Source organism: Siniperca chuatsi, linkage group LG4 (genome assembly GCF_020085105.1).
Source record: "Siniperca chuatsi isolate FFG_IHB_CAS linkage group LG4, ASM2008510v1, whole genome shotgun sequence".
Taxonomy (NCBI): Eukaryota; Metazoa; Chordata; class Actinopteri; order Centrarchiformes; family Sinipercidae; genus Siniperca; species Siniperca chuatsi.
This window is the reverse complement of record NC_058045.1, coordinates 2,883,838-2,899,195: the sequence shown is the minus strand read 5'-3', so window position 1 is coordinate 2,899,195 and position 15,358 is coordinate 2,883,838. Positions and strand designations below refer to the sequence as shown.

General features: G+C 38.4%; 1 protein-coding gene across 2 annotated transcripts in view; it reads right to left on the bottom strand.

Annotated features, from left to right (window-relative positions):
- Positions 1–15,358, bottom strand: part of LOC122874574 (anoctamin-1) — a 252,254-nt gene that overhangs the window by 144,149 nt on the left and 92,747 nt on the right. For both annotated transcript variants that reach the window (XM_044192613.1, XM_044192614.1), the window contains exons 11-13: positions 11,793–11,953; positions 5,082–5,164; positions 436–447 (exon numbers count right to left, since the gene is read on the bottom strand). In XM_044192613.1, coding sequence (XP_044048548.1) covers positions 436–447; positions 5,082–5,164; positions 11,793–11,953 — 256 coding nt within the window. The remainder of the gene's footprint in view (positions 1–435; positions 448–5,081; positions 5,165–11,792; positions 11,954–15,358) is intronic.

Genomic DNA, 15,358 nt, shown 5'->3' with positions numbered 1-15,358 from the left:
TGTGAAGCCGATGACAGATTTGATTAAGTCACACGGATTCTGTCTCACTTGTTTGGAAATGGTACTTCCTGTATTCCTGCCACTGAGATTTAAATTGTGATCACTTGTCCTTGTTGCAGTTTGTCTAGCTGTGGCATTGGGTGTCAATCTTTAGATGGCTACCTTTACCCAAGTTATTTAGAATTTTTTGTGACCGAAGCAATTCCGGACTGGACCTCTAATGCTAATAGAGACATTTTGATACTGCTAATCGGATGGGCAAGTTGAATTTGACTTTGTATAAATAGCCAGTATGGTTCATATTTTTAAATATGAACTATATATAATTATATTTGTAAAAATATAAACTATACTGATCAGAGGTTGGCAGCAGCAGCAGAAAGGCTACAAAGAGTAAGGAGAGGAGTTTATGTAGTAATAGGAATGTATCCAAACCTTGAGAGCTTCCTGCAAAAAAAAAAATAAACGGGGGGATAATGTTAGTAAAAACATCCAAGGTAACCTTAACTCAGATTATATTCATTTCACTTTTCAACCTGATACGGGTGTAATCCCAGCGTTGAAAGTTTAGATTAAAGAGATCATGTTTCTGCTGCACTCATACAACAAGAAAGATGAGCAGTCAGGCAGTCAGACGATCAGGTTGGAAACAAACCCCCAGGTTAGTCAAATTTATTTGGAGGAGAAAATTAAGGTGAGTTTGAGTCTTCGTTTATAACAAAGGCCTCTTTCACAAAATGTTTGTGTGCACATATTTCATCATGTCTGTACACAAATTTAGTTTTAGTTCATATATTTTACAGAAAATGTAATACAGTAAAATAAGGTTAAAAAAAGGATTGTGCTGTTGACATTTAAAAAAACCCTACTATATGGGCTTAGACATCACACCAAAAGAAAAAAAGGAATACAACAATGACAACTATAATTAGATTTTATCAATAAAGTTCTACATAAAGCTAAGGTAGGTAACATTGGATAAACTAGCAAGAGACAGCTAGATTTTGAATGTATCCAGTCGAAAAAATCCCACCCCCTCCCTTGCGGCCTCCCTCCAAAGCCACTCCAACCCCAAAACACATTTTCATGCACAATGAGTGCACGGCCCGAGTGCACGCAGATAGGTAGGTAGGCAGTCCTGCGACAGTCATACCAGATTCTTTTATTTATTTATTTTTGTCATAGCATTTGACTTATTGATTGCTGTCGTACCAATATGCACAAATTGTTATTGTGGTCATGAAATAGCAAATACAGCACAATGGAGGTAGTATTCTCAATATTCACCAAGTTTACCAAACTGCTATTAGATGATGGCATGGTGGTCCCTGCTGACAAAACACATACAAAATGCACTCAAAATCCAAAAATGCTACAAATTGATACCAACAAAAACACAGACATTAAGGGAAATGCACTCCAAAATAATAAACGGCAGCAAATGACAAAACACATAAAAAGGAAACACACATACAAAAGGACAATTGCTACAAAAATAAGTCTGGATAAATCGCAAGTGCTCCAGGCTGCTAGGGGGAGTGATGAGCTCTTTGACCTCACAGTGGCAAAGAAACAGACACATTTCACCTCGCCTTGAAATTAGATGACATCAGGATGTATTAAGAGAGCTAGCTGGCTCACCTTGAACAAGCCTACTGTTAATATAACACATTGCTCTCTCTGCACCAAATACCTAATGCTGAATGGAGTCTGAAGATTCTAAAAGGGCGGGTACTGCCATATCACTAATTCAGGCATTTTTGATTAATAGGTATTGGCTATAGGTTCAGATATTTGCTTCTAGAATGACAGCTGTCGAATACGCCCCACTGTGCTCTATTAAAACACTGACCACACAGCACTGTGAGGGACCTGCAGAGTATATACAATATATACTGTTTACAGATGTCATGTTGTAACATGATTGCCATTTATGACATTTAATTAACACTGTCTATTAGGCCTATTTTTTTTCTTTTACAGAGGAGCTATAGCCATCCTGACTGGAAGCATCACAAACTGGCATGGAATGTGCATGGCCCAGGACAGGAGGGCTCTGCAGGGGGTGAATGAAACCACCTAGAAGATCATTGGTACCCATCTACCAATCAGTGATATCGGTGAGATAAGGTGCATGTGCAGAGCCTAAATGATAAAAAAAGACAGTACCCACCTAAACCACAGCCTGTTCACCCTGCTGCCATCTGGCAAGAGATACAGAAGTATCCATTGTCGTACCACCAGACTACAGAGCAGCTTCTTCCCTCAGGCTGTGAGACTCCTTAATTCATCCTCAGCACTCTACCATGTAAAATACTTTTTTTCTATGACTTATTATTTATTCACCAATCTACTGCATATAATTTTTGTATAACATTTGTTTTTGTGAGTGGCATAAAGGGAACTCCAGTGACATCTGACTCCGCCCCCTTTTCACAGGAGACTGCAAAAGAGGTAGCCAAGCATCTCTTGTCATCTTCAGTGCAGACCCTTGATTTCAAAAGCTTGTGTCTCACCCGGACACACAGGCCAGGAGCCTGCCGTCACCAGCTTGCTTCAACCACCCAGATATCAGCTGAATCCTGACCAATCCAAACCAAACCTGCAAAGGCCGGTAAATGAAATCTTCTACAAGAAACCTGCTCCAGTCTGGCTGCTCAATGCCTGTGTTTCTAACATGGCAAAAGTTAGAAAAGTCAGAACTGTGACAAACTCTGGCAAACACTGCCAATGCATCTCCAGTACACCTGAGTGGGGTTTTGTGAAGATGTTATCATCCCGCTGCCTGATGAGCGAGAGAGACGGCCGGCTCAAGCTTAATTAACCTTTATAAAGAACCTGGTTATGAGTCACTGTGCACAAGTCAAGAACTCTGTAGCAACCTTCAGATTGGGACTAAATTATTTAATTGGCTATCAATTTTCCCTTTTTGAAGGGTAGTGTCCAGAGGTGAATTTAATGTGAGATAAATTCTGTTATTTAATATGAACACAATAAGAATGTGAGTGTAAATCTGCTCCTTCCTCTTACCAAATGGTAACCTTAAGGTAATTCGCTATAATCATTTTAATGCCTTTTAAGCCATATATTGCGATTTGCTACAATAATGAAAAGATCAATCCCCTCTGGGGCGTCAGTCGATATCAGTTCTATATGGCACCAAAATGTCCAGAAATGGCCTTGCTGATAAAAGTTATCTACACAGCATTTATATTCTGTTGACAAAATAAACCTTCACAGTGCAAAATCTAATCAATAACAAAAATCTCTCTAGTGATCATGATAAATATGATGAGTTTCTGTTAAACGTCATGTTGATCGCCAGAACTGTTTTTGCCACTGCAAGGTCAAAGCGCTCATTACTCCCCCTAACAGCCTGGAGCACTTCCAGAACATCAAGTCTTTTTGTAGCAATTGTCCTTTTGTATGTGTGTTTCCTTTTTATGTGTTTTGCCATTTGCAGCAGTTTCCCTTAATTTTCACTTTTGAAAGTGTTTAGGTTTTTGAAATGGAAGCATATTTGTTTAATGTTTGTGCTTCAATTCATAAATTCTTGTTTAAGTATTTGCTGCATTTCTCTTAATGTTTGTGTTTACATATTTGTATGCATTGTGGTATCTGCTGCATTTCTCAATAATCAATCAATCATATAATCAATATTTTTACAATATTACTGTATAAAAATACAAACAATGTGACAACGTGAAAGGGATCTCTGCTAGTGATGAACCTAAACTTTGTGTTTTACAATTTGTAACATTTTGGGATTTGTTCATGCTTTTTCCTTTCTGTGTTTTCTCCAAAGGGGCCACCATTTGGAGTAAAATAAGTCACTATTTATGGCACCCTTGAATAGCACAGATATGAGTGTTGAATATTAGCAAATCAAATGTATCCTGCCTGTCTTGGGATATAATTGCCAACTTGAAAAAAAGGGTAACAATTGTTAACCTTCCCACAAATAAGTGACTAAATAACTCAGCATTGCATGGGTCATTATTCCAACTTATAAAAAAGCTGCTGCCAGGCTTTTAACTCGTACTAAGAGAAGAGACCACATCACACCAGTCCTTGCTGCTCTTCACTGGTTACTGGAGTTTTATAATTAAAGATTTTACTGCTTGTTTTTAAAGCCTTGAGTGGTCATGCTCCTGCCTATATCTGTGATCTGCTAACTCCCTATGAGCCTGATCGCTGCTTGAGATCCTCTTGCAGGGCCCTACTAATGGTTCCAAAATCTCCACTTGTCACCAAAGGTGATTGGGCCTTTGCTATCTGGGCCCCTCAGTGTCCTCTTTTAAACCTCTTCTTGAAACTCACTTTTATCTTATGGCTTTTTCTTAACTGATGGTATTTGTTGTAACTACTTAAATTATTTTATATCTAATTGACTTTTATTATTGTTTTATTGTAAAGGACTTTGGAACTTTTTTTGAAAGGTGTAGTTATTATTAGCATGAACATGAATTTAGTGCAAGAATAGCCATAGAATACTTTTCTTATTTGTTTGTGAATGTCATATATCATTTTATCAGGAAAATCTTGGTACCAGCAAGGTCTTATGGCCTTGTGGTACGGTATGGTTTGCTCAAGTATAAATTGTAGAGAACAGTACAGGAGAAGTTGTCAGATGCCTGGCTGATATATTATAGTTGTATTGTAGGGGGTCAATTCAGTACTTCTACAAACACAGGAATCATAGATGTTGACTGTTATGCCTTTCCCTCATTACCACTACTGAGGTGGCCTTGAGCAAGGCCCTTAACCCCAGCCCCAGTGGAGCTGCTTAGTGGCCAGCATATAAGGCTGTGGTTGTACTGGCAGCTCCCAGGTGTGAAAGTGTGTAAATGTGCAAATGTGATCAGGTCGTTCTGCAAAAGAAAGGCTTCCTCTCAGTGAAACTCAGTGAAACTTCCCTGAATAAATAAAAGGTTAAAAAAATTAATTGATTAACCAGTTTTAAATTTTAGTACAGCTGATGGGGTTCTTCATACAGGTGTAGCTCACCTCTTCCTATGTTTTCACAATTCATCTATTTTTTCTCAGTGTTGTCTGCAGTTTATGATTTGGACACCACTCACCTCCTCATCTTCAAACCCAGTCAGGTCCCATTCATAGTTCAGTCTCATCTGCCTCCTCTTCCAATGCTCCATGAACATGGCAGCTTTGAACCAGAGAATATACAATTAGACAAATCCTCAGACACTGAAATTTATTTTATAGTACACTGTGTTAAGTACAATAGGTACATGGTTAGGTAATATGGGTGAAGACTAGCTGGTTGGGTAAATAACACAATAAAAAGATCATCTCAATCTGTCAGCTTCACAGATATAATTGGATAGATAAATACAGGGTTGACAAGTGGTAAAGGTTCATTGGGTAAGGGACGTATGATTGAACACTTAAGCTGGATAGATAGTGATAATGTTATGTAGGTGTCAAGCAAGGAAACAAGGAACACGATGGAATAGGACCCAAACGCAGACTTTGAGGTGGTGCAGATGCAGTTCAGTAATTTATTAAAGAAGAAAGGCTTACACGGATAGTCATGCAGGCAGAGGTCCAAATCGGGAAGGCAGTCCAAGACAGGCAAACAAATTCGACAAGCAGTAGGCAAGGTTCAAAATCCAAAAATCCATGCAAGATCCAAAAGAAACAGAATATAAGTCCAAACTGAACACACAGGAAACCAAGGCCGGGACGCTTGACAAACGACAAAGACGATCTGACACTGAGGAAAGGAAACACACAGACTTAAATGCACTCAGGTAGGGGAGAAAATGAGACACAGGTGAAACTAATCAGGGCAATCAAAAGTGGCGGGAAGGGTAAACCAAGACCGGAAACAAAACTACAAGACTCATGAGGGAAGGAGAATATTTCAAAATAAAAAAAAATAGCTGAACACAAACCCAAAACCATGACAGGTGAGTGAAATAGGTAGATTATTAGGTAATATAGGTCATGCCCAGTTGTTCAGGTGTACAGAGCAGCAGCTCAGTACAGTAAAGGTTAAGACTGCTGCTTGACAAGCCACACAGATGGTTTAAATATTTGTAACCTTCCTACACTGTAATGTGCATTAGACTGTAATGTGCACAATGTGATAGATACAGATAAATGATGACACTTTTGTTTCACACTGACTGATTAAAGTGGGCGTAGCTTATTACAAATTTCTAGACGATTCACATTCCAAACCTCAAAAAATATAAAAATAAATCACAAAATCAGCCATACATCCTACAGAGCTGAGTTTTTTTCAGCACATCCACTGATGTGTGACAAAAGTTTGCCTCACTGCAACCTATGGTTAATTAAGAAGTCTGTCACTCTATGTTTTTCAAAATATGAAAAAAATCAATTAATATCTATCTACACATAGGTCTGTCCGATTAACACAAAACTTAGCTCAGTAGTTCCTTATGCCGCACCGAGGTTCTGTGCAAAATGTGGCACAAATTGGCCACTAGGTGGCACTTTTATTACAAAATCATGATATTCATAGTTTATTTAGTACTTTTGGCAGTATATTAGTTTCTATTTGCAGCATGCACATTTAGTTAACTTCTGTACAGTCACCACTTTGTCAGAGTTAAAGTACCCCTTCACTCAAAAATGTGTTTTACATACTGTATATGTCCCCTAAAATGTCAGACCTTGACTTTACTGACTTTTATCAGCAAAGTGCAAAGTTTGTCACTAGAGAGGTGTTTTCACATTCCTCTACTGAAGGGGTAGACGTCGGTACACTTTCCTAAAATCTGAGATTCAAACGTACTCTGGGCAAGCTAGATTTGGGACATCACAAATTCGAAAGCCAATTGCAATGCCACCAGCAAAGAAACCTGAAACCTCCAGTGCAGAGCGGAGTTGTCAGTACAGAGAGCGAGAGAGAGTGCACTAAGTTAGCGTAGTTAAAGTTTTGACAGCAAACTTGCTGTGTGCAGTTTTTGGATGTAAACCCAACCCTGGAACTTCCTTTTGCTATTATACTATACTAACATTATGTAATAGCAATAGTAATAATAATAGGGAGATAGTCGGATGATGACGTGATGTGCTGATGTGCTGCGGTAAGCGTATTGTCTCATTTCCGGTCACTGGTGTTTATGTTTTACTAGTAGTGTATTTTTGCTGCTCTAGCTCATTACAGTTAATTTTGTTTGATTCTTCATTATAGCTGCTATACATTTAAACGTACACTAGTTCTGCTCAAGCACTCATAGCTCTCCTTCTTTTAACGACTTTCTCGCTAATCCCACAGTTCACACACTATTCATTTTTGCTAGCTACTGTTCTTTAGCTTAGCAGCTAGCAATGGCTTCTCCCTCTCACTCTCCTGCTCTTTCTATTTAGCTAATATTTAGCTATTCCTCTGCCTCCTTTAGTGATAATGACCCACCAAAACTCCTTAGTGATGGTGTCTGCCCCCCGACCACTTAAATTAATAAAACCAAAAGTTAACAGAAGAGGAGGTATACATCAAAACCTAAACAAAAATGCTGGAATAGCACAACAAAATAGGAGAATTAAATATGCACTCTTAAACATCAGATCTCTGTCATCTAAAGCTGTAGTGGTGAACAATTTAATATCAGAGTATCATATTGACTTACTTTGTCTTACTGAAACCTGGCTGGGTCATGAAGAATAAGTTAGCCTAAATGAATCCATTCCGCCCATACATGTTAATACTCACATTCCTCAAGGCACCGGCCGAGGAGGTGGAGTTGCAGCCATCTTTGACTCAAGCCTATTAATCAACCCTAAGCCAAAACTAAATTATAGCTCATTCGAAATCCTTGTTCTTAGTCTTTCACACTTGACCTGGAAAACACGACAGCCAATTTTATTTGTTATAGTGTACTGTGCTCCTGGTCCTTATTCTGAATATTTATCTGAATTAGTTTTTTTGAAGTTTAGTCCTTAAAACAGATAAAGTAATTATTGTAGGTGATTTCAATATTCATGTGGACGTTGAAAATGATAGCCTGCGTTTATCTCATTATTAGATTTGATTGGCTTTTGTCAGAGTGTACATGAAGCCACTCGCTGTTTTAACCACACCCTCGACCTTGTTCTGGTATACAGCATTGAAATTGAACATTTAATAGTCTTTCCACATAATCCTTCATTATCGGACTATTATTTAATAACTTTTGAACTCCTATTACTGGACTACACGCCATTAGGCAAAAACTCCTACACTAGATGTCTATCTAGTAGTGCTGTAGCTAAATTTAAGGAAGTGATTCCATCTGCATTTAATTCAATGTTATGTCTCAATATAACAGAGGACTCCTATGCAAATCGCAGCCCCTCCTAAATTGACCATCTTGTTGATAGTGCTCTCCTCTCTCATGTATTTCTGCCTCCAGAGCTGCAGAGACTGGATCTGTGGTTATGGGCCACTTGCTGCCCCCGTGTTCCTGCTTGACAACTACTACCACAGTTCCTCGTAGAAAAGATTTCAGTCGTAGTCATCTGGACACTGTTTTCTGAATCAAGACGTTTCGGCTGAGAATGACTTCCGGATGGGAGCCGAAACGTCTTGATCCTGAAAACAGTGTCCAGATGACTACGACTGAAACCTTTTCTACGATAGAACACTCCTGGACGAATGAGGGACTACACCGTCTTACCACAGTTCCTGTTATTGGCTCTATTACTAATACTGTCATTATTATTCCTATAGCTGTCATTCATATTTTTATTAATTTATTTATATTAATGTTACCACTACAATTACATTATTACAATATATAATTCTAGGTGGTATTTGCATTGTGCCTCCCTCTCCCCCACAGTAGGAAAAGTACAGGTGTAAATCATAAATTTAATGATGGTTCAATTCCAATTAGCTGCTTCGGTTTCAGGGTCCTGGTATTGTGTGTGCTGGCACACTGTCACAATGTCATGGCTTACTGGAACAATTGAATGAACTGAACAATTGTTATTGTTATTACAAACACCTGTGATTTTCCTACTATGAAATGTGTCTATCCTACTATGTAAAATGTCTGCTATGAAAAAGCTCAATGGTTGGCCATTGCCCTACATTAAAACTTACACTTCCTTGTCCTCGAACATGGCTGGCCAACACATTATTCCACAACACAATTTAGCACATATAGATGTTCATTGTTAGTCCACAGGTCAGACTGAATTTAAATAACTTTTTTAAAGACAATTTCAGGCTTTCGAATGGAAAACAATAAGCAATGGCAGAACAAAATATATTAAAGCATCCTGATATTCAGATGGTTAACTTCCTGTCTTTGTTTTCCCGCCTGTTTTCTTTGTCTCATTAGTTAATTTGCTCTTGTGTATTTAGTCCATGTGTCTTCCATCTGCCATTTATTATGTCGTCTGCATTTGATCCTCAGTCCTGCGTCTGTTCCTCATGTCCCTGCTTTTCACCTGGGATACTTTGTGGATTATTCTTTGTTGGACTTATTTTTGTTGGGATAATTTCTGTGTCAGAATTTTACTCAGCTGCCCTTGTTTTGTGTTGCTTTCTCAAGTAAGTTATAGAGTCATCTTTTGTTCCTTACCAGCCCCGTGATTTTGGGTTTATTGAATTTCTTGGACTTTGCCCGCTTCATGTACTTTTGGATTTTTGCCTGCTCCCTATTCGGATTTGTCTGCCATACTTGGACTGCCTTTGTTTTCTGCCTGCCTCATCACCACCCTGTAAGCCTTTATTAATTGACTATTATTAAATATTCATTGAACTTCATCTGCCTAGCCTGTTTTGTCTGCACTTGGGTCTTTTCCCTGTTTCCCTGGCTTTCCAGCCGTAACAGGTTTTGCAGATTACCATAATACCATTTGCACTACCCCCATTCCTACAATGACCAAGTCTTCCTATTTGCACTATAATTTACATGGGGGCAGTAGTTGGCTTGCAATCATAGATCTAGCTAGACTCTACAGCTCCGGAGGCAGAAATAACTGCTGAAAGCGACAGAAGGAAAGACTTCCGGTTGGGGACGGAATGTAGTGGTTCCCGTTACTTTTTCAAAAAGATAACTTTCACCACCCCAAACCATTCTAAATACCCTTCATCGAGCAACAAACATTACATTTTAGAAATCTTGGAGATGGCTTCTAAATCATTAAAACAGACAAGGAAAGATGATCCAAAAAGGACCATTGTTGTTCATTGTTAGTCCACATGTCAGACTTAATTTAAAGAACTAACAGTTTTTGCCCTCTCAAAAACATAAGAGCAATTAGAATAGAATAAACAGTGTATTTGTCTGCTCTAATGTAATGTAGTTTACTACCTACAGTACTAACCTAGTGATACTTCCAAGGCCAAGATTGATTAGCTAACTATATTTTGTGGGGTCACAGGTTACATTAGACAACACCCAGTTCAGGACTGGAACCTTCACTGTGTGGAAAATATCTGCCAGCGATATGTCAGCAGGCAAAATCAACGCGCCGACTAAGTGAGAAGTGCTTCTGTCTATTTCTATCTGAATTGAAGTACCAATTAAAAGAAATTAAGAAATTTCAAGTTGTAAATCTATCACAGTTGTCAAGTAAACATGCAGTGCTAGAATGAAACACTGGACAGATGTAGTAACAGTAACTAAGGGGGGCATGGTTTAATAATGGGTCAACTCAATAGCACCACAAATCTACACCCTTTAAAATGACCAAAGTTTACCTAGGTGGACCTCATAAAGTGGACAGTGATTGTATGAAAGCATTTTTGCACAGCAGCTCTGAGCTTCCTCTTTGTGAGTTTACACCTCAGGTCTGCTGGACTTGGCTGACGTGCTGCGGTAAGCGTATTATTTCATTTCCGGTCTCATGTGTTTATATGTTACTGGTAGCGTATTTTTGATGCTCTAGCTCATCCCAGTTAATTTTGTTCAATCCTTCATTACAGCGGCTAATTATATGCTATACATTTAAATGTACACTAGTAAAACATCTTAGTGACGGTGTCTGATCTCTGTCATCTAAAGCTGTACTAGTGAACGATTTAACATCAGATTATCATATTGACTTATTTTGTCTTACTTATATCATTACGTATCATTAGGCAAATACTCCTACACTAGATGTCTATCTGGTAGTGCTGTAGCTAAATTTAAGGAAGTGATTCCATCTGCATTTAATTCAATGCCGTGTCTCAATATCACAGGACTCCTATGCTAATTTCAGTCCCTCCCAAATTGATCATCTTGTTGATAGTGCTGCAGGCTCACTGCGAACGACACTCAAATCTATTGCCCCTCTAAGAGAGATGATAATATAACAAAGAAGGTCAGCTCCATGGTATAACCCCCAAACCTACAAATTAAAGCAGACATTGCGAAAACGTGAAAGGAAATGCGGTTCCACCAATCTCGAAGGATCTGGCAAGATAGTCTTAAAACCCTCCGTAATGCCAGAGCAGCCTACTATTCTATTCAATTCAGTTGTATTCATATAGCGCCAATTCATAACAGAAGTGATCTCATTGCACTTTCCTATAGAGCAGGTCTAGACCGTACTCTTCATAATATTATTGACCCAACAAATCCCACCATGAGCAAACATTTGGCAACAGTGGCAAGAAAAAACTTCCTTTAAGAGGCAGGAACTTTGAACAGAACCAGACTCAAAGTTGCCAAAGTGCTTGCTCTTGGTGGGAATTGCTGGGTCTCTGGAAATTATATTATAAAGAGTATGGTCTAGACTTGCTCTATAGGAAAAATGCAATGAGATAACTTCTGTTGTGAATTGGCGTTATATAAATAAAACTGAATTGATTTGTGTTCACTCACCCCACAGAGCCATGAATATAGAGAAGAAAACGGTGGCAGGGTTGTCGAACAGGTGACTGGCCCGGGCGGTTCCACAGGCAGTACTAAGTTTCCAGTAGCTGCACACTCTGTCACAAAGAGGGCACATGGTGATGTTATTCTTTGGGTGGCAGATCTCCATGCTGGAAAACAAGACACACACACACACACACACTGTTCAGTTTTTTTTTCCTGTAGCAGGTGATGAAGCCACCTTACTGTCTACGTCTCAGCCAAGAAAAAATTAGGTAAAGTTAAGTCTTTATAATCAGGTCAGTCGCTGGTTATGCAAGATTTAAAATGCCTAAATTACAACAACTCAAAGAAATAAAGTGAAATACAATACACATTGTTATATGTATTTCCTTTTCATGTATACATTTAAATGAAAAACACATGTTAAAAGGCAAATATTTACCTTCTTGCATTTAATAACTGGATGAATTGTTTTTCACTGTTTTCCATGCCACATTAAAATCAAATCACAACACAAAACAAAGTGATGAGGTGTACTGCATTTCAGTGTTGTCCAGCAGATGGCAGCATAGACCTGCCATAGACCTGATGCAAGGGAGCTTTTCGTATTTTGGAGATCGAAATGCACTTTCCATCTCAAAAAATAATCAACTTTCCAATCATAGCTTGGGGAGCTAAAATTCAGGAGGAACCAATGACTGAGATCCTCTTTCATCTGTTTACAGTTTCATAGTTTTTTTTTTCTAGGACAATTTGTTAACCAAACCGCCAAATATTTGATTGCTTTTTAGGATTAGCTGATGGGGAGTATTTTTAAGCTTGGGTGATGGGTGGCAAATAAATAATAATATGTGTTTTTTGTATATTAGCTTATAACCTGAATATGTACCAAATATATCAAGAAGATCTAGAATAGGAAGGTATCTGGATTACGAACATATAGTAATCATCAGTGTTATGGCTCATGCTGTAAGGGCTGAATATAAGGCTTTGATACTGTTTCTTGAATTTGTAGCAAAGCCAGCAACCAAAAACAAATATTCCCAATTAAAGCAATAAAAAGTGTTCTCAGCATCTAGACTGGCTAACAAAAGAGCATTTAATTGTTTTTTCTAATGCTTTGTATTACAGTTTTTTGCAATTGCTAATTCACAAACTCTTCCCACAGCACAGCAAGTCAATGTGGACTAAACTGTGGATCACTTTTCATTGCTTTCACACAAAATGCATTCAATGACCTGATCTTTCAAATTTCATGAACAGTTTTCTCACCCAAACTCAACCACTACCAAATCTCTGTGTATTTACACATTTACATACTATTGTCAAAACTGAACACCTATTTTCATTCCTTGAAGACGTCTATGAAAGACTTGTGCCAGGTGAGGAAAGGAGGCAAGTGAGGCAGAATCCAGGATGTTTTGTAATTGTATTGGAGGATGTGGCATTTCATCATTTTCTAGCATCTGCCATCAGTGTATAAATGTGTGTTAATGGGTTGAATGTGATATGTAGCGTGAAGTGCTTTGAGTAGTTGGAAGACTAGAAAGGTGCTATACAAGTACAGTTCATTTACCATTAAATCAGTAGTCATTGGGGTAACTGTGTGTTAGTCATAGGTGGGTGAGGTTGTGTTTAGTTGCTCAGCTTCATATGTAAGGGGATGTACAGTATATGTTAGTGTTCTTTGTCTTTTTGTCCTATATGTTTTTTGGGTAATAAAGGTTGCAGGATGTGAATGCAAACTGCTGAGTTTTTGTAAACTTTATATGAACTTTCAGATGATGGATATGATTATATTAAGACACATTTATATTCTAGATATAAAATAGCCTTTGTATCTATATATACTCCCGATTTGTTTGATAATTCCTTACTAAAGCAATGCTTGAATTGTCATGGGGGATTCAATGCTGTGTGGTGTCATGAGTTCGACAAGACTTGACTGCATGAAAGCAGGGACAGAGATTTCAACTGCTGCAATAAAGAGATGGGCAGAACATATTGCCGTGATAGATCTTTGGCATATGATTAATCCAAATATTAAGAAATTCTCATATTTTTCACCTAGACATAGATTATGCCCTAGGATTGATTTTATTTTTGTGTCAAACAGGATTTTTGATTATAAGAAAGGTCACCCCGAGGTTTAACATTGAACATTTTATTCTCTAAACTTCAAACAAACTTTCAGGCTGGGTTGCAACAACATGGATTAATTTAATCTAAGATTAGTTCTAAATGAGTAAATCCAGATTTAAAAGTAAATCCAAGTTTATTGATGTAAATCAAGATTAAAAATAAAGTTGAGTGCTGTCAGGACCTAGTAAGTATAAAAGAGCGAGAAAAAAGTTACTTTTCGGCCACTCTCTTCTTCAACAAACCATTACATTGTTTGCTAGCTAGCTAAAAAATGTCAAACAAACAAACTCAAACTGTTAGAATAAGTTACTGTTTACAGCTCACATTAATAATGGGGTTATATTTGGATGTTGGAACCAAGACTTTGTGAAAAGGAAGAAAAGTGTGCGTTGTGTATTTGGCAGACAGGCATTGTACCAAAAGGATTAAGGGCCCTGAGGGTGGTAAGGGATGAGATGGGGTGGGAGGGTAAGGATGGTGGAACAGTGAAGGAGGGGTGTGATAAGGTGGGAGAGGCAGGTTTGGGTGGGTAGGAGAACCTCTTCATTTATTTTTTACTTTAACTTAAACTCCTGTTTCATTTGTCTTATTTTCTTTATCCATGTTTTATTTACTTGTTACTACTGTTTCCATTCATTTTTTTCATGCTATTCAGACTGCAGTACTGATTCGGTATACTCTGTATCAAATACTATGCCATGTCTAAGGATCATTTCGCTGAATGTTGGTGGTGTCATAGTTTTGTCCTGTTTCTTGTTTTATTTTGAAGTGTTCTCCTCTCGTGTGTCTTGTTGTTTTACTTACTGTCTTTGTTTGCTTTTCCCTTCAGTTGTTATTGTTTGCCCTGCTCTAATTAATTGCACCTGTGTCTCATTGTCTCCCCTACCTAAGTGTATTTAGTCCAAGTTTTTCCTTTATTCAGTGTCAGTTCGTCATTTGCATTTGTACATTGCATGTGGTTTCCCTTATGTTCAGCTTGGATTTTTCTTTTGTTCCTTTTTGACCTTGCATGGATTTTTGGATTTTGTACCATGCCTGCTACTTGTCGGATTTCTTTGCCTGTCTTGGACTGCCTTCCCGATTTGGACCTCTGCCTGCCTGACTATCCGTGTAAGCCTTTCCTTTCTAATAAATTAATGAACTGCATCTGCTCTGCCTCTAAGTCTGTGTTTGGGTCCTGTTCCCTTGTGTTCCCTGCTTCCCTGCGTGACACACACACAACAGTATGAAATGACCATAAAATGGACCCAGTGGACTGGACTTTGGTTCCCTCTCCGAGGAGTTCCAGCTGGTAAATTCTGTTTTGGAGAGACTGCACTTGTCCATAGCAGGCTCTACAGACATTGAAAACCGGCTGGTTGCCTATTCCTTAATGGAGAAAACAATTTTGTCAAGGCCCAGGCTATTGGTCATGCTGGCTGTGGCTACAA